General features: G+C 42.3%; 1 protein-coding gene across 1 annotated transcript in view; it reads left to right on the forward strand.

Moving 5' to 3' along the window:
* Positions 1–21,982, forward strand: part of LOC111960561 (D(2)-like dopamine receptor) — a 41,685-nt gene extending 19,703 nt beyond the window's left edge. The window contains exons 3-8 of the mRNA XM_023982609.2: positions 10,248–10,357; positions 13,288–13,424; positions 17,094–17,296; positions 19,807–19,893; positions 20,101–20,482; positions 20,901–21,982. Of these exons, the coding sequence (XP_023838377.1) occupies positions 10,248–10,357; positions 13,288–13,424; positions 17,094–17,296; positions 19,807–19,893; positions 20,101–20,482; positions 20,901–21,097 (1,116 nt within the window). The 3' untranslated portion in view covers positions 21,098–21,982. The remainder of the gene's footprint in view (positions 1–10,247; positions 10,358–13,287; positions 13,425–17,093; positions 17,297–19,806; positions 19,894–20,100; positions 20,483–20,900) is intronic.
* The last annotated feature ends 1,552 nt before the right edge of the window (positions 21,983–23,534 follow it).

The raw sequence follows: 23,534 nt of genomic DNA on the forward strand, positions 1-23,534 counted from the left end.
ATTAGCAATGTATTTCTGATCAATTTGATGTTATTTTAATGGACAGAAAATTTGCTTTTCTGTCAAAAACAAGGACATTTCTAAGTGACCCCAAACTTTTGAATGGTAGTGTATGTACTCATTTCCCAGCTATAGCTAGGTTAGACAACATTGGTGAATTATTATGTATTATTTTGTGATGTGACTTTTAAAACTGTCTTGTGTGATCTAGGTGTGTGCTGTGTAAACCACGTAAGGTTGAATCAATGCCCAGTGACATTTGCGACGTAAAACAGCAGAACGGTAGCCTTGGGCAGCAATACAATAACCTCATTCCAGCAAATCAATTGAGAGCAGGAAGTAGTACAGGTTTCGGAGGAAAAACTCCTTGGCTTACCTCGCTGTGTTAGGATGTCATTTCTTACCGTGGTCTTTGGCCAGTGACGTGAGAGGCTATCCAAGACTGCAGCAAAATAATCCTCCTATGTGTGTGTCAATGAGCCTGCCTCCTGATTACCAGGGCTATCAAGTTACACTCTAAAATTATAGTCTGTCGTGTGCTCTGGAGAAAAACTGTGACTTGATCTCTTGCTCTAGCATCCAAGAAATCCCCAATAATTCTCCTCTGGTCTACTTACATTTAAAAATCTGTCATTTTGCAGATGCTCTTATCCAGAGCAATTTACAGGAGCAATCAGGGTTAAGTGCCTTGCTCAAGGGCACATTGACAGATTTTTCATGTAGTTGGCTCGGCGATTCAAACCAGCGACCTTTTAGTTACTGTCCCAACGCTCTAAACCGCTAGGCTACATCTGACTAAAAGTTGAGAAATGCCACATACAGTAGGCTAACTCATTACACAACCTTTCCACAGTGACCCTCAGCTCCCTTCAAATGGGCCTCTCAATTGTATGCAGTAGGCTGCAGCTTGGCAACATTACAAGGGCTTATTGTTAGCATGAGAATAAGCACTGCCCTTAAGTGAAACGGGTGGATTTTTTGGGATGATTCACACTCATGAAACGTTTGATTTCTAGCAGAGAAAAGAGATGTCATGTAGGATTATGCTTCGACACAACGAAAATAAACACGTTGATCTTTTGTTATTACAATGCCGTGTTTTGGATTATCGTCCCTCTCCCGGGAGAACATTGTAATTTGCTGCGTGACCGTTGTCTATTTGTTTTCATCTTGCTGAGATCTTGTTCAGGTTAATTGATCTTCCTAGTCTAACAACAAGCTGTGGTAATGTGTTGGTCACAGTCTGCTGCAGGAGCACTGTTGCCCTTTCTCGCTAAATGCTACATTTGCATTAATTATGAATATGTTACGCCTTAGTTCGACCATGCCAAATGTGGTATATTAAGAGCCTCTTCTTGACATATGCTAGATGACCTTAGGTCTTCCGATGTTTATTGGCTTTGATGAGCAGCTGGGAAAGAGCTTAGCCTCTTTCCTCCCTGCCAGCCTCCCCGTATGTTAAACAAAGTGTCTGTGCAGATAGCAAACGAAATGTTGACATTTCTGAGAGAGCGTGATATCTAGTGTACAATCCCCACGCAAAATGAGAAAAACAAAACATCCGGACTAAATCAGAAAATATGTATCGGGCCGCAGTCGACATTAACATAGCAATTGGATTTCTCGCTGCGTTTTATTTTACGATGTCACCGACGTCAGGGGCAGTCCTCGGCCAAATCAATCCAGCATTTTCCAGCATCACTTATATCATGGTGAAGGTAGATCTATGTTTCCAATAAGCCCTGACCATGATGTCTATGGGTGTTCAGAATGACCTCCATTCCCACCAGTTAGGGAGGTGTGTTAGTAGGCTGATTTGTGGAGCCTGGTAGAAAGAGTCTCTCATTAGGTTTGTCAGATCATTCTTTAATCACTGGCAGGGCTGCAGACTGACAACCAGGAGCAAAGACATAACCCTCTTCAAGCCTGAGCTTGGCATAATTAATAACACACTGCCTCAGGACAGAGATTAATCAGACAGGTCTCCGTGAGAGCGGCTTCGCAGTTCTGGCTGTTTAAAAAAAAAGAAAAAAGGTGAGATGCAGATATCGCTGAGCTTGACGACTCCAATATGATTGAGTGAGAAGCAAAGCAGTAGTGGTGCAGGGGAAAGGCTTAGGATCTGCAACGATGGGCAGGCTTCGAAGCGCACTGTCAGTCATGCAGGGATATTAGCTAGTAGCTAGACCATGGCAGACCTGTTCATGTAGAGAGTGGAGGTGGTTTGTGAATACGAATGGGTTCATCAGGGTCTTGGGAATGAAGTAGAAGCATCGGCTACTCGTTATTAAAATCTCTCTCTCTCTCTCTCGGTCATGACCAAAAGTATGCGGACACCTGCTCGTCGAACATCTCATTCCAAAACCATGGGCATTAATATGGAATTGGTCCCTGCTTTTGCTGATATAACAGCCTCCACTTTTTTAGGGGAAGGCTTTCCACTAGATGTTGGAACATTGCGGTGGGGACTTGCTTCCATTCAGCCACAAGAGCATTAGTGAGGTTTTGCGATTAGGCCTGGAACTTGGCGTTCCAATTCATCCCAAAGGTGTTCAATGTGGTTGATGTCAGGGCTCAATGCAGGCCAGTTCTTCCACACCAACCATTTCTGTATGGACCTCACTTTGTGCACGGGGGCATTGTCATGCTGAAACAGGAATGGGCCTTCCCCAAACTGTTGCCACAAAGTTCAATGCACCGAATCGTCTAGAACAGTGGTTCCCAAATTTGTTATAGTCCCGTACCCCTTCAAACATTCAACCTCCAGCTGCCTACCCCCTCTGGTGCAAGGGTCAGCGCACTCTCAAATGTTGTTTTTTGCCATCATTGTAAGCCTGCCACACACACACTATACGATACATTTATTAAACATAAGAATGAGTGTGAGTTTGTCACAAACCGGCTGGTGGGAAGTGACAAAGGGCACAAATAATAATCAGGGCACAAATAATAATGTACAAATAATCAATATTTTTGCTCTTTATTTAACCATCTTACATATAAAACCTTATTTGTTCATCGGAAATTGTGAATAACTCACCACAGGTTAATGAGAAGGGTATGCTTGAAAGGATGCACATAACTCTGCAATGTTGGGTTGTATTGGAGAGTCTCAGTCTTAAATCATTTTCCACACACAGTCTGTGCCTGTATTTAGTTTTCATGCTAGTGATGGCCGAGAATCCACTCTCACATAGGTATATGATTGCAAAGGTCATCAGTGTCTCAAAATATATATATATTTGTGGCTTGAACAGGGGTGAGGGGAGTGGTTATTAAAGGGAAATATGTTGCAGCCCGCTGGCTCCACCCCCGAGCCTTATATGGACTTCCTGCCCCAACGAGGCGATGCCCCATTTTTCTATAAAGAAAAAGTTGCTATGTCAGGTCGTGAAGAAGAATGACGAATGTATGGAGTTGTTGTTGGTGCCCCGTCCCTTTGTACCATCTGTCCTGCAGTTGGCGCACTCCAACCTTCTTGGGGCTCACCTATGGGTGTAGAAGACCTTAGACAGGATCAAGGCACGCTTTTGGTGGAGCACGTGGAAGACTTGAGAGACCACATGGCAACCCTGTGGCCCCTGGTACAGAAACACATGCAGGAGGCCCAAGCGCAGGTGTACATCAGAGGAGCACAACGAAGGGACTTCCAGCCAGGAGACAAAGTGTTGTTCCCCACCTCAGAATGTACGTTTTTGGACCGATGGAATGGGCCATACGAAGTCATTGAGAAGGTGGGTGAAGTTAACTATAGGGTCAGACAGCCGSGACTTAGGCATTTAACCTCTTAGTGATCCCTTCACGCGCCAATCCCTTTAGCGGGATCGATTTGACAACATCCAGTGAAATTGCATAGCGCCAAATTCAAACTACAGGAATATCAATATTCAACATTCACGAAAATATAAGTGTAAAACATCGAAATAAAGCTTAACTTCTTGTTAATCCAGCCGCTGTGTCAGATTTCAGAAAGGCTTTACGGCGAAAGCAGACCATGCGATTATCTGAGGACAGCGCCCTGCATACAAAACCATGCAAAACATATTTCAACCAGGCAGGTGCGCCACAAAAGTCCGAAATGGTGATATAATTAATGCCTTACCTTTGAAGATCTTCTTCTGTTGGCCCTCCAAAATATCCCAGAAACATCATAAATGGTGCTTTTGTTCGATAATGTCCTTTATGTCCCAAAGATGTCCATTTATTTGGGCCGTTTGATTCAGAAATATACCGGTTTCAACTCGCCCAACATGCCTACAAAGTATCTAATAAGTTACCTGTAAAGTTGGTCCAAACATTTCAAACAATGTTCCTAATCCAACCTCAGGTATCCTAAAATGTAAATAATCGATAAAATTTAAGACGGGATAATCTGTTTCCAATACCGAAGAAAAATAACACGAAGAGCTTTCCTGTTCACGCGCACCAAAATAGTAGGGACCTTCAGAGTGACACATGGAATGAATAGCACTACTTCTTCATTTCTCAAAAGGAAAACATCAACCAATTTCTCAAGACTGTTGACATCTAGTGGAAGCCATAGGAACTGCAACCAGGTTCCTCATAAATAGGGTTTCCCATAGAAAACCATTGGGAAATCCTATGACCTAAAAAAAGAAATCCCTGGAGAGTTTGTCCTCTGGGTTTCGCCTGCCAAATCAGTTCTGTTTTACTCACAGACATTATTTTAAAAGTTTAAAAAACTTGTGTGTTTTCTATCCAATCTACCAATTATATGCATATCTTCGCTTCTGGGCCTGAGTAACAGCGAGTTTACTTTGGGCACGCTTWCTTTGGTCAGTTTACTTAGGTTACGTCAAAATACTGCCCCCTAGCCTTAAGAAGTTTTAACCCAGATTTAGCATGTGAATTTGCTAAAGAAATGGAGTGTGATGCACACGTGATGCACTCTACTCTATTTCCCCCGAAGAAGGTTACCACAGAGACCAAGCCGGGCAGATGTGCCACTGAGGAGCAGCTGAGCCAAGCACAGAAGCAGGAGCTGAAGGAGTTGGTCGGCCAAAACCAGGAGGTGTTCTCCAGTGAATCAGGACACACCGATCTGACACAGCATCATCACCGAACCCGGGAAAACCTTACCGCAGACCTTATCGCATACCGGAAGCAACGAGAGAGGCTGTCAGGACCGAGATAAAAACGATGTTGAAAGCTGATCTAATCGAAGAGTCGCATAGTGAGTGGTGCAGCCCCATAGTGTTGGAGCCGAAACCAGACTGCACCATTCGCTTCTGTAATGATTTTAGAAAGGTAAATGAAATCTCAAAGTTCGACACCTACCCCATGCCCCGAGTTGATGAATTAATCGAACGGCTAGGGACCGCCTGATTTATCAGCACGCTCAAGCTGACGAAGGGTTATTGGCAGTTGCCCTTAACTCCCGAGACACTGGAGAAAACTGCTTTCGCCACCCCGGATGGGCTGTTCCATTACAAGAAGCTGCCCTTTGGGCTGCACGGTGCCCCGGCCACCTTCCAGAGGTTGATGGACTGGGTTCTCCGACCCCATCGGGAGTACGCGGCGGCATACATTGACAATATTGTGATCCGTGGGAGACACATCTAAAACAGCTGAGCGCGGTACTGCAAGCCTTACGGGAGGCGGGGCTAACAGCAAACCCAAAGAAATGTCGGCTCGGCCTGCGGGAGACTGAGTACCTGGGGTACACGATCGCGAGGGGATGTGTCAAACCCCAGGTGAAGAAAGTGGAGGCGATTCGGGACTAGCGCCGCCCCCTCACCAAGAAGCAGCTACGCACGTTTGTGGAGTTGACTAGTTATTACCGGAGATTTATTCCCCACTTTGCCTCCCTAGCCAGCCCCCTGACAGATCTGTCCAGGAGCCGTCTGCCCGCTCAACTGACGTGGACCGAGGAGACGGAGAAAGTCTTCCAGGACTTAAAGGGAGAACTATGTTCTGGACCCGTGCTGGTGACCCTGGACTTCTCCAAACCACTGGTGGTACAGCCCGATGTGTCCGAAACGGATGGGTGCCGTCCTGTCACAGCTACAAGAAGGTGAGGAACACCCAGTCATGTACATTAGCCGGAAGCTGTTGCCGTGGGAACAAAGATATTKCACTGTGGCGAAAGAATATCTAGTGATCAAGTGGGCGCTGGAAACGCTGAAGTAGTACTTATTGGGACGGCACTTCACCCTCATAACGGACCATGCACCACTGGTTTGGATGTCACGGAATAAGGACAGTAACGCCCGGGTCACCCGCTGGTTCCTATCCTTACAGCCCTTTGCTTTCTCTGTCATCCACAGATCAGGTGCAGCCATGGAAATGCCGACGCCCTCTCCAGAAGGGATGCTCTAGGGAGCTGGACCGCCCCTCTGGGGTGTGTGTGGGGCAGACGGCAGGGAGAGGTGAGGGGAGTGATTATTGAAGGGAGATATCTTGCAGCCCGCTGGCTCCACGCCCAAGTCTTATATGGACTTCCTGCCCCAACGAGGCGAGACTGTGGATCATTAAGCCAGGGAGTGCTTGGGGGATAAAATAGGAAGCAGCCTGCACAAAGGGGAAGAGAATGGAGAGCAAAGCGTGCGTGATGAAGAGTGGGAGAAGAGAGAGCAATATCTGTGTGTTTACCCCTTGTGACCTGGACTGTCTGTTTACCCCCCTTATGTACCGAACAGGATTGGCTGAAGATCCGAGTTTTAGGATTACCCCTGGAGAACGGAACGGACAACGAGACCGGTTTGTGTACGGTCAAATAGTTGAATTCCCCCCTTTTCCCCAGTGTACAAAGATCCCTAATAAACTCCCCATTTGCATTCTAGTTGTGCTACTGGTGCGTTATTGAGCCTGCTACAATATATATATATCAAATCAAATCAAGTTTATTTTTTATAGCCCTTCGTACATCAGCTAATATCTCGAAGTGCTGTACAGAAACCCAGCCTAAAACCCCAAACAGCAAGCAATGCAGGTGTAGAAGCACAGTGGCTAGGAAAAACTCCCTAGAAAGGCCAAAACCTAGGAAGAAACCTAGAGAGGAACCAGGCTATGAGGGGTGGCCAGTCCTCTTCTGGCTGTGCCGGGTGGAGATTATAACAGAACATGGCCAAGATGTTCAAATGTTCATAAATGACCAGCATGGTCAAATAATAATCAGGAGTAAATGTCAGTTGGCTTTCCATAGCCGATCATTTAAGAGTATCTCTACCGCTTTTTTTTATATATATATATATTATATATATATATATATTATATATATATATATATATATTATATATATGTCACACACTCTACCGGTCAAAAGTTTTAGAACACCTACTCATTCAAGGGTTTTTCTTTATTTTTCATACTTTCTACGTTGTAGAATAATAGTGAAGACATCAAACTATGAAATAACACATATGGAATCATGTAGTAACCAAAAAAGTGTGAAGGAAAAGCACCCAACAAGTGCTCAGCATATGTGGGAACTCCTTCAAGACTTTTGGAAAAGCCTTCCATGTGAAGCTGGTTGAGAGAATTTCTAGTGTGCAAAGCTGTCATCAATACAAAGGGTGGCTATTTGAATAATCTCAAATATAAAATACTTTTTTGGTTACTACATGATTCCATATGTTTTGATGCCTTTACTATCATTCTACAATGTAGAAAATAGTAAAAATAAAGAAAAACCCCTGAATGAGTTGGCGTTCTAAAACTTTTGACCAGTTGTGTGTGTGCATACATTCACTCAGTGGCCAGTTTATTAGGTACACCACCCCGTTCGCAACGGTTTGCTTGCTATATAAACACACATCAAGGCATTCTGTTACTGTTCGATTGCACTTTAGAATGGGCAAAACGAGTGACCTAAGAGACATTGAGCGTGGGACTGTATGATCGTCTGTGCCTGCTGCGCCGGTTCCAGTATCTCAGAAATGGCCAGATTCCTTGGCTTTTCACACACAACAATGTCTAGGGTTTATCAACAATGGTGCAACAAACAGAAAACATCCAGTCAGCGGCAGTCCTATGGGCCGAAAACAGCTCGTTGAGGTTGAAGGAGAATGGCAAGAATCGTGCAGGCTAACAGGCTGGCCGCAGACAGGCGAATAACGGCTCAATACAACAGTGGTGTGCAGAACGGCATCTCGGAATGCACAACTCGTCGGTCCTTGTCACGGATATGCTATTACAGCAGACGACCACACCGGGCTCCAGTGGGCACGAGATCACCAACACTGGACAATTGAGGAGTGGAAAAACATTGCCTGTTCTGACAAATCCCAGTTCCTGTGCGTCATGCTGATTGCAGAGTCAGGATTTGGCGTAGGCAGCATGAGTCCATGGCACCATACTGCCTGATGCCAATGGTACATGCTGGTTGTGTAATGGTGTGGGGAATGTTTTCCTGGCACACGTTAGGTCCCTTGATACCATTGAGAAATGATGGAAAATAGAATCAATCCATGCTCCGAAGAATTAAGGCTGTTCAAATTGAATTGTATTTGTCGCGTGCTACGTAAACAACAGAGAAATGCTTACTTACGGGACCTCCCCAACAATAATAATAAAAAAATAGAAATGGTAGAAAAAATACAAATATATATATATATCAATAAAAATAACATAAGGAATAAATAGAAAAAGTGATAACTTCTGGAGGCAAAAGGGGATCTGACCCAGTACTAGTTGGCTGTACCTAATAAACTTGCCACTGAGGTAATATACACTGAGTATACTAAACACTAGGAACACCTTCCTAATTTTGACTTGCAATTCCCCCTTTTTCCCTCAGAACAGACTCAATTTGTCGGGGCATGGACTCTACAAGGTGTCAAAAGCGTTCCACAGGGATGCTGGACCATGTTGACTCTAATGCTTCCCACAGTTGTCAAGTTGGCTAGTAGTGGATAGCTTGTTCCATCTCATCCCACAGATGCAATTGAATTGAGATCTGGTGACTGGGCAGGCCACTGCAATAAGCTAAATTCACTGTCATATTTGTGGAACCATTTCTGGACAATCCTCGCTGCCTTGAAGGGATGCACCCGATGGCAATGTTGTTCAGATATCCCGTGGCATTCAAACATTGCTCCACTTTTATCAAGGGGCCCAAATGTGTGCCATAAAAACACACCTCACACCACCACCACCAGCCTGCAATGTTGACCCCTTGCGTGATGGATACATGTACTCGTGGTTTTCTCCATACCCTAGTCCTCCCATCTGCGTGAAACAGCAGGAACCGAGATTCATCAGACCAGGCAATGTTTTTCGATATTCTCCCGTGTTTTCGTTCCTGAGCCCACTGCAACCGCAGAGTCTTGTATTTTTTGCTGAAAGAAGTGGAAGTCTGTCAGGTTATCGGCTGCCATAACCCATTTGTGTCAATGTACAACGAATTGTGCTTTCTTTTATGGGTCTTTGGGCAGCAATGTTGTTCTTGACTGTTAGTTGACTAACTGTAGCCCCTCTGTTGCTCTGCACAATTTGTGTCTGTCTCCTTTGTCCTTTTTAATCAATGACACATTTTCGACAACTGGGCTGCCGTTGGCTGAATGTCCATTGGGTGGTGGACCATTCTTTATACACACTGGAAACTGTTAAGCGTCAAAAACCCAGTAGCGTTGCAGTTCTTGACGTACTCAAACCAGTGTGCCTGACACCTACTACCATACCCCGTTCAAAGGCACTTAAATATTTTATCTTAACCATTCACCATCTGAATGGCACATGTACACAATCCATGTTTCAATTATCTCAAGGCTTAAAAATCCTTCTTTAACCTGTCTCCTCCCCTTCATCTACACTGATTTGAAGTTGATTTAACAAGGGACATCAATAACAGATCATAATTCTCACCTGGATTCACCAGGTCAGTCTGTCATGGAAAYATCAGCATACACTCAGTGTGTATATACTGTAAATACAGTGCATTCAGAAGGTATTCAGACCCCTTGACTTTTTCCACATTTTGTTACGTTACAGCCTTATTCTAAAATTMATTAAATCGTTTTTTCCCCCTCATCAATCTACACACAATACCGAGTAATGACAAAGCGAAAACAGGTTTTTAGAATTGTTTGATGGTGAATGGAGCAGGCATTGGAAGATTCATGAGAACAGCTGGAAAGATAAGAACATTTATTCAGGAACATGAAAGGTGTGCTTTTTAATATCTGACTGAACTGCAACTGTAAAACAGTCTGTGTTTGAGTCAGTGCTTGAGGGGGATAAAACAAATTGTTCTGTTGTCTCTAAATGTTGGAACATCTTCCTTTCAGGTGGTGGGAGAGTGGAGGTTTAGTAAAATCCACTGTGACATCTTTGTCACCCTAGATGTCATGATGTGCACTGCAAGCATCCTCAATCTCTGTGCCATCAGCATTGATCGGTAAGTGCTCTTGAAATTGTTGAATCTTGGCTGGAGGCAGGTGCCATTGTGGATTTGCAGTGAAAATCTTTAAGCAAATTCATTGGACTCTGGGCCTAAAAGGCCTACTTGCATAACCCAGCTGGTACTTTCTATTGAATACCAATGCCATTATTTATGGACTATGCAGTACGCCACTTTTCATTTTAAATGATTTTCCACTTCACTGATTTTTGTGTCACTCAAATGCATGTTCAGAACACCTCCTTGGTTATGTGAATACATAACTCAGAGTTGATTTAAATATTTATTGAAGTAATTTGTATTTGAATACAAAATGTCTGCACATTCAGTATGTGTGCAGAAAATCTTGGAGTTGTTTATACTACAGATACTTTATTTTAGAGTAAGAGGGTATATAGTCCTGTGATTAACAATTAGTCCTGTGATAATCATGTGATCTGTACTATTGAATAAAGAGTACCCATAAAGCTAGAGTCCTTAATTGAAACAATAACCAGTCTCAAATTCATAGACAGAGCTATGGATGAAAGGACTGTACCCTCCATGATATCAAATGTACAGTTTTACCGTGTTTTTAGCTATATGGTGTTTATAGTTACATTGTTTACAAACAGTGCAGTAAAACAAGCTAATTTGGGATTCTGATGGGGTACAATAATGGAACTAAGCTCATAAGGCATTTATAAGTAATATTTTTCAAGAATCAATGGTTATTATGTACAGTACCAGTCAAAAGTTTGGACAGACCTACTTATTCCAAGGTTTTTCTTTACTATTTACATTTTCTACATTGTAGAATAATATCGAAGATATCAGAACTATGAAATAACACAAKATGTAATAACCAAAAAAGTGTTAAACATATGAAAATATATTATATATTTGAGATTCTTCAAAGTAGCCAACCTTTGCCTTGATGACAACTTTGCACACTCTTGGCATTATCTCAACCAGCTTCATGAGGTAGTCACCTGGAATCCATTTAAACTAACAGGTGTGCCTTAAGTTAATTTGTGGAATTTCTTTCCTTCTTAATGCGTTTGAGCCAATCAGTTGTGTTGTGGGGTGATATACAGAAGATAGCCCTATTTGGTAAATAGTGAAGACATCAAAACTATGAAATACCACATATGGAATCATCTAGTAACCAAAGCAGAGTTAAACAAATAAAAATATTTGTTTTGGAATTTCTTTCCTTCTTAGTGCGTTTGAGCCAGTCAGTACACAGAAGATAGCCCTATTTGGTAAAAGACCCAGTCCATATTATGGCAAGAACAGCTCAAATAAGCAAAGAGAAATGACAGTCCATCATTACTTTAAGACATGAAGGTCAGTCAATCCAATCCAAGTGCAGTCGCAAAAACCATCATGATGAAACTGGCTCTCATGAGGACTGCCACAGGAAAGGAAGACCCAGAGTTACCTCTGCTGCAGAGGAAAAGTTCATTAGAGTTAACTGCACCTCAGATTGCAGCCCAAATAAATGCTTCACAGAGTTCAAGTAACAGACACATCTCAACATCAACTGTTCAGAGGAGACAGTATGAATCAGGCCTTGCTGCAATTGCTGCAATGAAACCACTACTAAAGGACACCAATAAGAAGAAGAGACTTGCTTGAGCCAAGAAACACGAGCAATGGACATTAGACCGGTGGAAATCTGTCCTTTGGTCTGATGAGTCCAAATTTGAGATTTTTGGTTCCAACAGCTATGTCTTTGTGAGACGCAGAGTAGGTGAACGGATGATCTTCACATGTGTGGTTCCCACCGTGATGCATGGAGGYGGAGGTGTGATGCTGTGGCAGTGCTTTGCTGGTGACACTATCTGTGATTTATTTACAATTCAAGGCAGACTTAACCAGCATGGCTACCACAGCATTCTGCAGCGATACGCCATCCCTTCTGGTTTGCGCTTAGTGGGACTATCATTTGTTTTTCAACAGAACAATGACCCAACACTCCTCCAAGCTGTGTAAGGGCTATTTGACCAATAAGGAGAGTGATGGAGTGCTGCATTAGATGACCTGGCCTCCACAATCACCCGACCTCAACCCAATTGAGATGGTTTGGGATGAGTTAGACCGCAGAGTGAAGAAAAAGCCGCCAACAAGTGCTCAGCATATGTGGGAACTCCTTCAAGACTGTTGGATTCCTTATGAAGCTGGTTGAGAGAATGCCAAGAGTGTGCAAAGCTGTCATCAAGGCAAAGGGTGGCTACTTTGAAGAATCTAAAATCTAAAATATTTATTCATTTGTTTAACATTTTTAGGGTGACTACATGATTACATATGTGTTAATTCATAGTTTTGATTTCTTCGCCATTATTCTACAATGTAAAAAATTGTCAAAATAAAGAAAAACCCTTAAATGAGTAGGTGTGTCCAAACTTTTGACTGGTGCTTTATATCATTKATTTCTAAGTCCAAAAATGTATGTAGCAACTAAGGATTATAGCTTTAAGCGCTTAAGTCGCCTTCGGCTTCGTACCTTAAAGGTTCCAAACCAAATTACAATGAAATCAGTAAAGTATGTCTGTTAGAGAATTTCTACTTCCTAAGGATGTCAACTAACTCACTAATAAGGTCACACAGCAGGCTAGAGGTTAATTGATAAGGTTCCCTACCAGGGATGTAGTGGAGGGTTATTTCATATAAACACATTTAATGCACAAGGGTTAATGCACCTTAGGCACCGTTTTATTTCCTGAATAGCATTACCTGTTATGCTAAATTAGCGMTTTTTTGCGTTTACTGTGTTTACCCACCTTTTTTTCTACCCATACATCCCAGATGTCCCTACTAAGAGAAGATAGAGAAAGATGTAGTCTGTCACTCCACGTGTAGTCTGCGCAGTAGAGAAGCCAGTTTGTCTATTCCTACTGTTTTTTTCCCTCGTCTTTCCTCCCATCTGCTTCCTTCCACAACAGATACACAGCAGTCGCCATGCCCATGCTGTACAACACGCGCTACAGCTCCAGACGACGAGTCACTGTTATGATCTCGGTGGTGTGGGTTCTGTCCTTTGCGATATCATGCCCCCTGTTGTTTGGCCTAAATAACACAGGTAATAGCAGGAACTGTGAGCTACCTTGCTCTGCTGCACTGTAATCTTTGATATTGCACAGTGCTTCCGCTGTGTTTTGGCTTTCACGGCACTAAGGAGTAGACTCAATTTGGCAATGATAGGTGATACTAAACTGTATGACTGCTGTGAATGGGGGTTAACAGTGTGGTGGTTAGTTTGAATGCTCCTCTTTCAAACACATAGTACAGTCGTGGCCAAAAGTTTTGAGAATGACACAAATATTAATTTTCACAGTCTGCTGCCTCAGTTTGTATGATGGCAATTTGCATATACTCCAGAATGTTATGAAGAGTGATCAGATGTATTGCAATTAATTGCAAAGTCCCTCTTTGCCATGCAAATGAACTGAATTCCCCAAAAACATTTCCACTGCATTTCAGCCCTGCCACAAAAGGACCAGCTGACATCATGTCAGTGATTCTCTCGTTAACACAGCTGTGAGTGTAGACGAGGACAAGGCTGGAAATCACTCTGTCATGCTGATTGAGTTCGAATAACAGACTGGAAGCTTCAAAAGGAGGGTGGTGCTTGGAATCATTGTTCTTCCTCTGTCAACCATGGTTACCTGCAAGGAAACACATGCCGTCATCAATGCTTTGCACAAAAAGGGCTTCACAGGCAAGGATATTGCTGCCAGTAAGATTGCACCTAAATCAAAAATGTATTGGTGCATCAAGAACTTCAAGGAGAGCGGTTCAATTGTTGTGAAGAAGGCTTCAGGGCGCCCAAAAAAGCTCAGTAAGCGCCAGGACCGTCTCCTAAAGTTGATTCAGCTGCGGGATCGGGGAACCACCAGTACAGAGCTTTCTCAGGAATGGCAGCAGGCAGGTGTGAGTGTATCTGCACGCACAGTGAGGCGGAGACTTTTGGAGGATGGCCTGATGTCAAGAAGGGCAGCAAAGAAGCCACTTCTCTCCAGGAAAAACATCAGGGACAGACTGATATTCTGCCAAAGGGACAGGGATTGGACTGCTGAGGACTGGGCTAAAGTCATTTTCTCTGAATCCCCTTTCCGATTGTTTGGGGCATCCGGAAAAAAGCTTGTCCGGAGAAGACAAGGTGAGCGCTACCATCAGTCCTGTGTCATGCCAACAGTAAAGCATCCTGAGACCATTCATGTGTGGGATTGCTTTTCAGCCAAGGGAGTGGGCTCACTCACAATTTTGCCTAAGAACACAGCCATGAATAAAGAATGGTACCAACACATTATCCGAGAGCAACTTCTCCCAACCATCCAGGAACAGTTTGGTGATGAACAATGCCTTTTCCAGCATGATGGAGCACCTTGACATAAGGCAAAAGTGATAACTAAGTGGCTCAGGGAACAAAACATCGATATTTTGGGTCCATGGCCAGGAAACTCCCCAGACCTTAATCCCATTGAGAACTTGTGGCCAATCCTCAAGAGGCAGGTGGACAAACAAAACCCCACAAATTCTGACAAACTTCAAACATTGATTATGCAAGAATGGGRTGCCATCAGTCAGGATGTGGCCCAGAAGTTAATTGACAGCATGCCAGGGCGGATTGCAGAGGTCTTGAAAAAGAAGGGTCAACACTGCAAATATTGACTCTTTGCATCAACTTCATGTAATTGTCAATAAAAGCCTTTGACACTTATGAAATGCATGTAATTATACTTCAGTATTCCATAGTAACATCTGACTAAAATATCTAAAGACACTGAAGCAGAAAACTTTGTGGAAATTAATATTTGTGTCATTCTCAAAAAACTTTTGGCCACGACTGTATATTCATCCAAAATGTCCCTTTTTATGTATTTTGCACTGTTTTGACCAACTCAGATGCCTTGTGGTTAGAGTACCCACCCTGAGATTGAAAGGTTGGGAGACCGCTCATCGGCTGTGTCATACCAAAGCCTGTTTATATGGTACCCGATGCGTCTCAGCTTGGCACTCAGAATTATGGAGGTACATTGGGGAAAAGACTGCAATAGAATAGTGTCCTGTCCAGGGGTTGTACTTGTACATCAAACTGCTTCATGCTACAGAGAATTACTGTTACTCAAATGAGCTGTTCCTGTTCGCTCGTGCAAGGCTCCTTACTTACAGTGGCAAGAAAAAGTATGTAAACCCTTTGGAGATACCTGAATCTCTGCATAAATTGGTCAACAAAATGGATCTGATCTTCATCTAGGTCACAACAATAGACAAACAGTCTGCTTAAACTAATAACACACAAACACTTATACGTTTTCATGTCTTTATTGAACACACCGTGTAAACATTCACAMTGCAGGGTGGGGAAAAGTATGTGAACCCTTGGATCTAATAACTGATTGACCCTTTTTTGGCAACAATAACCTCAACCAAACGTTTTCTGTAGTTGTGGATCAGACCTGCACAACGGTCAGGAGGAAATTTGGACCATTCCTCTTACAAAACTGTTTCAGTTCAGAAATATTCTTGGGATGTCTGGTGTGAACTGCTCTCTTGAAATCATACCACAGCATCTCAATCGTGTTGAGGTCAGGACTCTGACTGGCCTTCTGTTGAAGCCATTCTGTTGTTGATTTACATCTGTGTTTTGGGTCGTTGTCCTGTTGCATCACCCAACTTCGGTTGAGATTCAATTGGCGGACAGATAGCCTAACATTCTCCTGCAAAATGTCTTGATAAACTTGGGAATTCATTTTTCCGTCGATGATAGCAAGCTGTCCAGCCCCAAATGCTCCCTCCACCATACTTTACAGTTGGGATGAGGTTTTTATGTTGTTGTGCTGTGCCTTTTTTTCTCCACACACAGTGTTGTGTGTTCCTTCCAAACAACTCAACTTTAGTTTCATCTGTCTACAGAATATTTTGCCAGTAGCGCTGTGGAACATCCAGGTGCACTTTTGCAAACTTTAAATTTTTGTTTTTGTTTTGGACAGTAGTGGCTTCTTCTGTGGTGTCCTTCCATGAACACAATTCTTGTTTAGTGTTTTGTTCCAGAGATTTCTTTAAGCCTTTAGCTGACACTCTAGGATTCTTCTTAACCTCATTGAGCATTCTACACTGTGCTCTTGCAGTCATCTTTGCAGGACGGCCCCTCCTAGGGAGAGTAGCAACAGTACTGAACTTTCTCCATTTATAGACAATTTCTCTTACCGTGGACTGATGAACATCAAGGCTTTTAGAGATACTTTTGTAACCCTTTCCAGCTTTATGCAAGTCAACAATTCTTAATCTTAGGTCTTCTGAGCTCTCTTTTGTTTGAGGCATGGTTCATATCAGGCAATGCTTCTTGTGAATAGCAAACTCAAATTTTGTGAGTTTTTTTATACGGCAAGGCAGCTCCAACATATCCAATCTTGTTTCATTGATTGGACTCCAGGTTAGTGGACTCTTGACTCCAATTAGCTTTTGGAGAGGTCATTAGCCTAGGGGTTCACATAATTTCCCCAACCTACACTGTGAATYTGTAAAAGATGTATTCAGTGTAGACAAGAAAAATACAATAATTTGTGTGTTATTAGTTTAAGCACACTATGTCTGTCTATTGTTGTGACTTAGATGAAGATCAGATCAATTTTGATGACCAATTTATGCAGAAATCCAGGTCATTTCAAAGGGTTCACATACTTTTTCTTGCCACTGTACGTTTGACTAGTATTGTTGTTTTCTGTCATTTTGTTTTCCTCCCTAGCGACTCGCGACGAGTCCCTGTGCATCATCGCCAACCCGGCCTTTGTGGTGTACTCCTCCATTGTGTCCTTCTACATTCCCTTCATCATCACTCTGCTGGTCTACGTGCAAATTTATGTGGTGCTTCGCAAGCGGCGAAAACGGGTGAACACAAAGCGCTCGTGTCAAGGGACAGGCGACCACGACACAGGCGTTACGTTAAAGGTGACTAGGCTGCAAATCATGTTTTTCAAAAATGAAGTGCTCGACACACTTAGGAGAGCCAATTCAATTAAATACTTTGTCAACAACACGTCATGTGTTTTTGGAGAATGTAATCTATCAGGAGGAAGCAAAATATTGTCCATAAAGTGTTTTCTCTTCCCACACATGAGAGGCCAAACACATACAGTTGAAGTCGGAAGTTTACATACACTTAGGTTGGAGTCATTAAAACTCGTTTTTCAACCACTCCACAAATCTCTTGTTGACAAACTATCGTTTTGGCAAGTCGGTTAGGACATCTACTTTGTGCATAACACAAGTAATCTTTCCAACAATTGTTTACGGACAGATTATTTCACTTATAATTCACTGTATCACAATTCAAGTGGGTCAGAAGTTTACATACACTAAGTTGACTGTGCCTTCAAACAGCTTGGAAAATTCCAGAAAATTATATCATGGCTTTAGAAGCTTCTGATAGGCTAATTGACATAATTTGAGTCAATTGGAGGTGTACCTGTGGATGTATTTCAAGGCCTACCTTCAAATGCAGTGCCTCTTTGCTCGACATCATGGGAAAATCAAAAGAAATCAGCCAAGACCTCAGAAATAAAATTGTAGACCTCCACAAGTCTGGTTCATCCTTGGGAACAATTTCCAAATGGCTGAAGGTACCACGTTCATCTGTACAAACAAGAGTACGCAAGTATTAACACCATGGGACCACACAGCCGTCATACCGCTCAGGAAAGAGATACATTCTGTCTCCTATAGATGAACGTACTTTGGTGCGAAAAGTGCAAATCAATCCCAGAACAACAGCAAAGGACCTTGTGAAGATGCTGGAGGAAACYGGTACAAAAGTATCTATATCCACAGTAAAACAAGTCCTATATCGACATAACCTGAAAGGCCGCTCAGCAAGGAAGAAGCCACTGCTCCAAAACTGCCATAAAAAGCCAGACTACGGTTTGCAACTGCACATGGGGACAAAGATCATACTTTTTGGAGAAATGTCCCCTGGTCTGATGAAACAAAAATAGAATGTTTGGCCATAATGACCATCGTTATGTTTGGAGGAAAAGGGGGGAGGCTTGCAAGCCAAAGAACACCATCCCATCCATGAAGCACGGGGGTGGCAGCATCATGTTGTGGGGGTGCTTTGCTGCATGAGGGACTGGTGCACTTCACAAAATAGATGGCATTATGAGGCAGGACCATTATGTAGATATACTGAAGCAACATCTCAAGACATCAGTCAGGAAGTTAAAGCTTGGTCGCAAATGGGTCTTCCAAATGGACAATGACCCCAAGCATACTTCCAAAGTTGTGGCAAAATGGCTTAAGGACAACAAAGTCAAGGTATTGGAGTGGCCATCACAAAGCCCTGACCTCTATCCCATAGAAAAATTGTGGGCAGAACTGAAAAAGCGTGTGCGAGCAAGGAGGCCTASAAACCTGACTCAGTTACACCAGCTCTGTCAGGCGGAATGGGCCAAAATTCACCCAACTTATTGTGGGAAGCTTGTGGAAGGCTACCTGAAACATTTGATCCAAGTTAAACAATTTAAAGGCAATGCTACCAAATACTAATTGTGTGTATGTAAACTTCTGACCCACTGGGAATGTGATGAAATAAATAAATGCTGAAATAAATAATTATCTCTATTATTATTCTGACATTTCATATTCTTAAAATAAAGTGGTGATCCTAACTGACCTAAAACGGAATATTTACTAGGATTAAATGTCAGGAATTGTGAAAAACTGAGTTTAAATGTGTTTGGCTAAGGTCTATGTAAACTTCCGACTTCAACTGTAGATAATGATCTTGTAGGAGGAGGCAAGAAATACACASGAGAGCTTTCTAGCTGGGATGAAAAGGGCACACGCAATTATCCTAAGGTGTTTTTAAGGGGGTTATCTTTTGTGCATTGAGATTATTAGCAACATATTGTGCTGTAATTGGTCATTTCACACAACAAATCCCAATCCCTTGGCCATGTTATATTGGTATACTACATTAGAAGGAGAGGTGAAATGCAACAGTAATTATAATGTGCCTTTAAGTGACCTTTTCTGGATATTGATTTTAGTGACATTAAAGCGGATCAATACAGGAAAAGAAGCCGTATTTCTCTCACCCCTGTACATTACTCATGTACATGCATGCTTTTTGTCTTGGTGTGGGGGAGGGAGAGAGAAGAGAAAATAAATTTACAAAGTACTAGGCAATTGCAAGGAAAATAGTCCTCATCACTGTTATACTGACAGTCAATAAACCATTTCTGAAACAATATTGTCAGTTTAACTTTTTATTTCTGCCCTGTTGAGTGTTATGGATGTAATGATTCGAATGGGAATCAAATAACGGTGTACGCTTAATAGAATTACCGTTTTATTTTGTTAATTGTTCTTTAGAATTGTGCCCTCTCAAACGGCGACTCTGAGACCATTTGGTGCCTGTGCAGTGACTGTGTGCCGGCTTCTCTCCCCTGTTGTTGTTTCAGGAGAAGTGCAGTCACCCAGGAGATGTGAGGCTGTGCACTGTGATTGTGAAACCTAACGGGAGCTTCCCTGTCAACAAGAAAAAAGTGGTGCGTCAAGTATTTGTTGTGCTATTTTTACAGAGTAACTCTCATAAGGACATGTATTTCCTTTCAAAGGCAGTTAACGCAGTGTCACCTCTATCGTTCCCATTTCTCCCCATAAGCAAGATATAGAAGTTACTGCTCTATTATTAGTATTACTACTACTACTACTATTACTGCTACTACTACATTGTTGTTGACCTCTGTCTGCAGATCTTCATCAAAGAGGTGGCCCGCGAAGGGGACGACATGGAGTTGGACGAGGTGACCAATTGCAACCCTCAGAAACAGAAGAATGTGGACAATGCCACCGCCACGCCTGTCAGCCACCAGCTCCTCCCGCCAACCAAGGCCAACGCCAGCCCCACCTCCGTGTCCCCCTCCCCGCCTGAGAGCTCCCTCAAAGTGGAAAAGAACAGCGACTCGAAGGATATACTGGCGGTGGTGCCCAAAGTGGCCAAAGTGTTTCAGACCGAGGCCTTACCCAACGGCAAAACCCAGACGTCTATCAAGCAGCAACCCGCTCTCATGAGTAAGAGGAAGATCTCCCAACAGAAGGAAAAGAAAGCCACTCAAATGCTAGCCATAGTCCTTGGTAAGTTGTTAACATGAATACCACGTTGAATGTTTGAAAGTACTGTTTGAACTTTTRAGGAGAGAGGAGGGATACAAACATTGGGGTAAAGTCTATTTTACTTTCACACGTCATAAGCAATAAGAGAACTCGATAAAATGTAGCTGATATATTTATTTTACTAGCTGTAGTTTTCCGATGGCCTGTATAGGTATATTGTATTCCCTTAGTAATCCTTAACTTGAAAAGAGCTTACAGGCAGCGAGGCAGACAATGTTGCAGCAAAAGGACACGGTTTTCATTTTCATCAATCAGAAGGACTTTTTTTTTAATCAAGTTTAACTTCAGGACATGATTCAATGTCAACATCAATCCAGTACCACGGTAATAGCTGGTTTCTCCGACATCTTCACATTTTGTCTTCTCTCTCTCTCTTTAGGTGTATTTATCATATGCTGGCTACCTTTTTTCATTACTCATATATTGAACACCCACTGCACCACGTGCAAGGTTCCTGCGGAGATGTATAACGCGTTCACGTGGCTGGGGTATGTGAACAGTGCGGTGAACCCCATCATATACACCACTTTCAATATAGAGTTCAGAAAAGCTTTCATCAAGATCCTGCATTGCTAAGGTTGATGTTTGAGCAGGGAGCTGAAATGAATGAGATGCATATCTTACAGCCTACTAAAATATACCTCATCCACATGAGGACAGTGCACATAACCATTAATCTCAGTGATGATCTTTGAGAAATGGAGAGACTGAGTAAATGCCACACATGAAGACTTGGGGACTTTTGTTTGATTCTTTTGTGGACTCATGTTCTCCCACATGAATGTATATCGAGGAATAATGTCTTTATCATTGAGCTGTTTCTTGGAAATGTCATGTTGGTCTTAACCATCGTGCTTGTCACTTTAGAGCTGTCCATGTCAGGAAATGTAAAGAAAACACAAGACGATGTGTTTAAAAACACTAAAAGCAAACCACCTATTTAATCTGTGTATATATGATGTATTTTGATAATGGCTGAATCCTGCAAAGAACAACTAGATATCAACAAATCAGTGTTCATCTCAGTATTAAACCTGATCATATTAAACTGGTCATCTATGAGCTCTGCAGCTTTAAACCACCCACAGAATAAAAATGTGTGTTATATAGAGATTAAACATTTTGACTCATGGTTTTCTCACTGGTCCACTTGGCAAGAGAGGCACATATTTGTGATTACATTTAATAATATTATTATTCTTATTATTCTTATTATTATACCAAAAGAACTTACAGCCACCATGTGACAATTGTTCCTATCTGACCCGGAAGGACCATGAATAAGGGTTTTTGTGCAATTATTATTTACATTTGCTGTACATGCTTTTTATAAACCCGTTCTATGTGACTAAATGCCTGCAATGAAAATTTGATGCATGTTGCAATGCTCCTTTACATGGATTCTCATGAAATGTAAGTTTGACAAAAAAAACTGTATGTCCAATAAATGAAGTAATGAGACGTGCTACGTAAATATATTATTKTTTGATACTCTATATACTGTTTATATCATGTAATACTGTATAAATAACTAATACAATAGTGCAATGCAAAACGTTATACCACTACTGGACTGAATACTCTATTATAATTGGTCGAGAGGGTGTTCATTATTTTCCTGTAAATACACAGCAAAAAATAATATGGCAATTATGTAGTTGCAACTAAAAACAGTGACTCACGCTATTCCATATCAATGTTTTCTGCAGATGATTCTAATGTTCTCTGTGCAGGAAACCATCATGCGACACACAAAACATGTTTGAATATTTCTTTATTTCCATTATAGTGAAAAATCGAATACAATATATCTATCCATTTGAAAAAGACAAACCAACAGCAAGTCTTTAGTGTGAAAGCCCCCTAGGCCTAGTCTATGGTTTATGTGGCATGACACAGCCTGATCTACAGGCCCCATCTCGTAGGATGTTATAATGTCATTAGTCCCATGGTAACCATTATCAGCGACTGTGGTTCGTCTCTCTACATAAGATCAAAGCCACAGTTTCTGATGACAGCGCAGAAATAGTTGTCTTCAAGTGTAAAAGGGATGCCTCATCCCGTAATTAATGTGTAATCTTGAACACTCAAGATGTTCTGCCCCACTAAGCTACCTGTCTTGACATATCAAGTCCCTCATCACTACCTCACGAGATGGCTCCTCACTGCACTGAAAGTATACCCTGGCTGTCTGGCCTGATACCACCAACAATAGTAAAGAATAGAGCTATAGTAGCGGTCACACACAGAACCCCATTGTTGTACTGGTAGGATAGCAATGACACTTACCAGATGTTTCCTTAAAATCCAAATTGACTTGCAGTACAATGAGTGCATACACTTTTCGAACGTCTGTGTCATCCCTGTGGGACTTAAACCCACAACCTTGTCGTCGTTGTTTTTTTCCGACCAAGTGATGTGCCTTTGCATACCTTGTCTGAATTTGTTTGGCATTCAGACACATTCTGRCGTCATACTATACGTCTCATCACAGGCTGCTGTGTTATTATGGGTACTTTGATTTACACTTTAGCCATGGTTCATCTGTGCCAGAGCCATTTGAATATTTACCTTTCTCTTTCATCATCCTTGCTCTGTAACAAGCTTCCCTTAGATTTTTTTTGTAAATACTAGACGTTTCCTACAAGCAGCATCCAGCCCCTGGCCCTGCGTCACATTTTAAGGAGGTCCCCAGGGCCCCAATTCAAACAGCACCCTGAGTCTTCAAAATCCTGTTATTCAGATGCTATATCACCTTCAATGACCCCAATACCAACCATATACATGTACTATCCCCGGTCACTGTCAATCTGAATGTCCTCCCCTCCATCCGTGATGATGACACAGTCAGGCCCCCACTGTGTTGTCTAAGCTTTACGCAACATTGAATGGTCCGTGACATTGATTCTCCTCAAGTTTAATTCAGATCAACGGCAACTTTTGACAAGCACATACCTCGAGGGACAACTGGGAACACTGTATAATCTCTGCACAGCCCAAATACAAACCATCA

Source organism: Salvelinus sp. IW2-2015, linkage group LG4p (assembly GCF_002910315.2).
Source record: "Salvelinus sp. IW2-2015 linkage group LG4p, ASM291031v2, whole genome shotgun sequence".
NCBI classification, from domain to species: Eukaryota; Metazoa; Chordata; class Actinopteri; order Salmoniformes; family Salmonidae; genus Salvelinus; species Salvelinus sp. IW2-2015.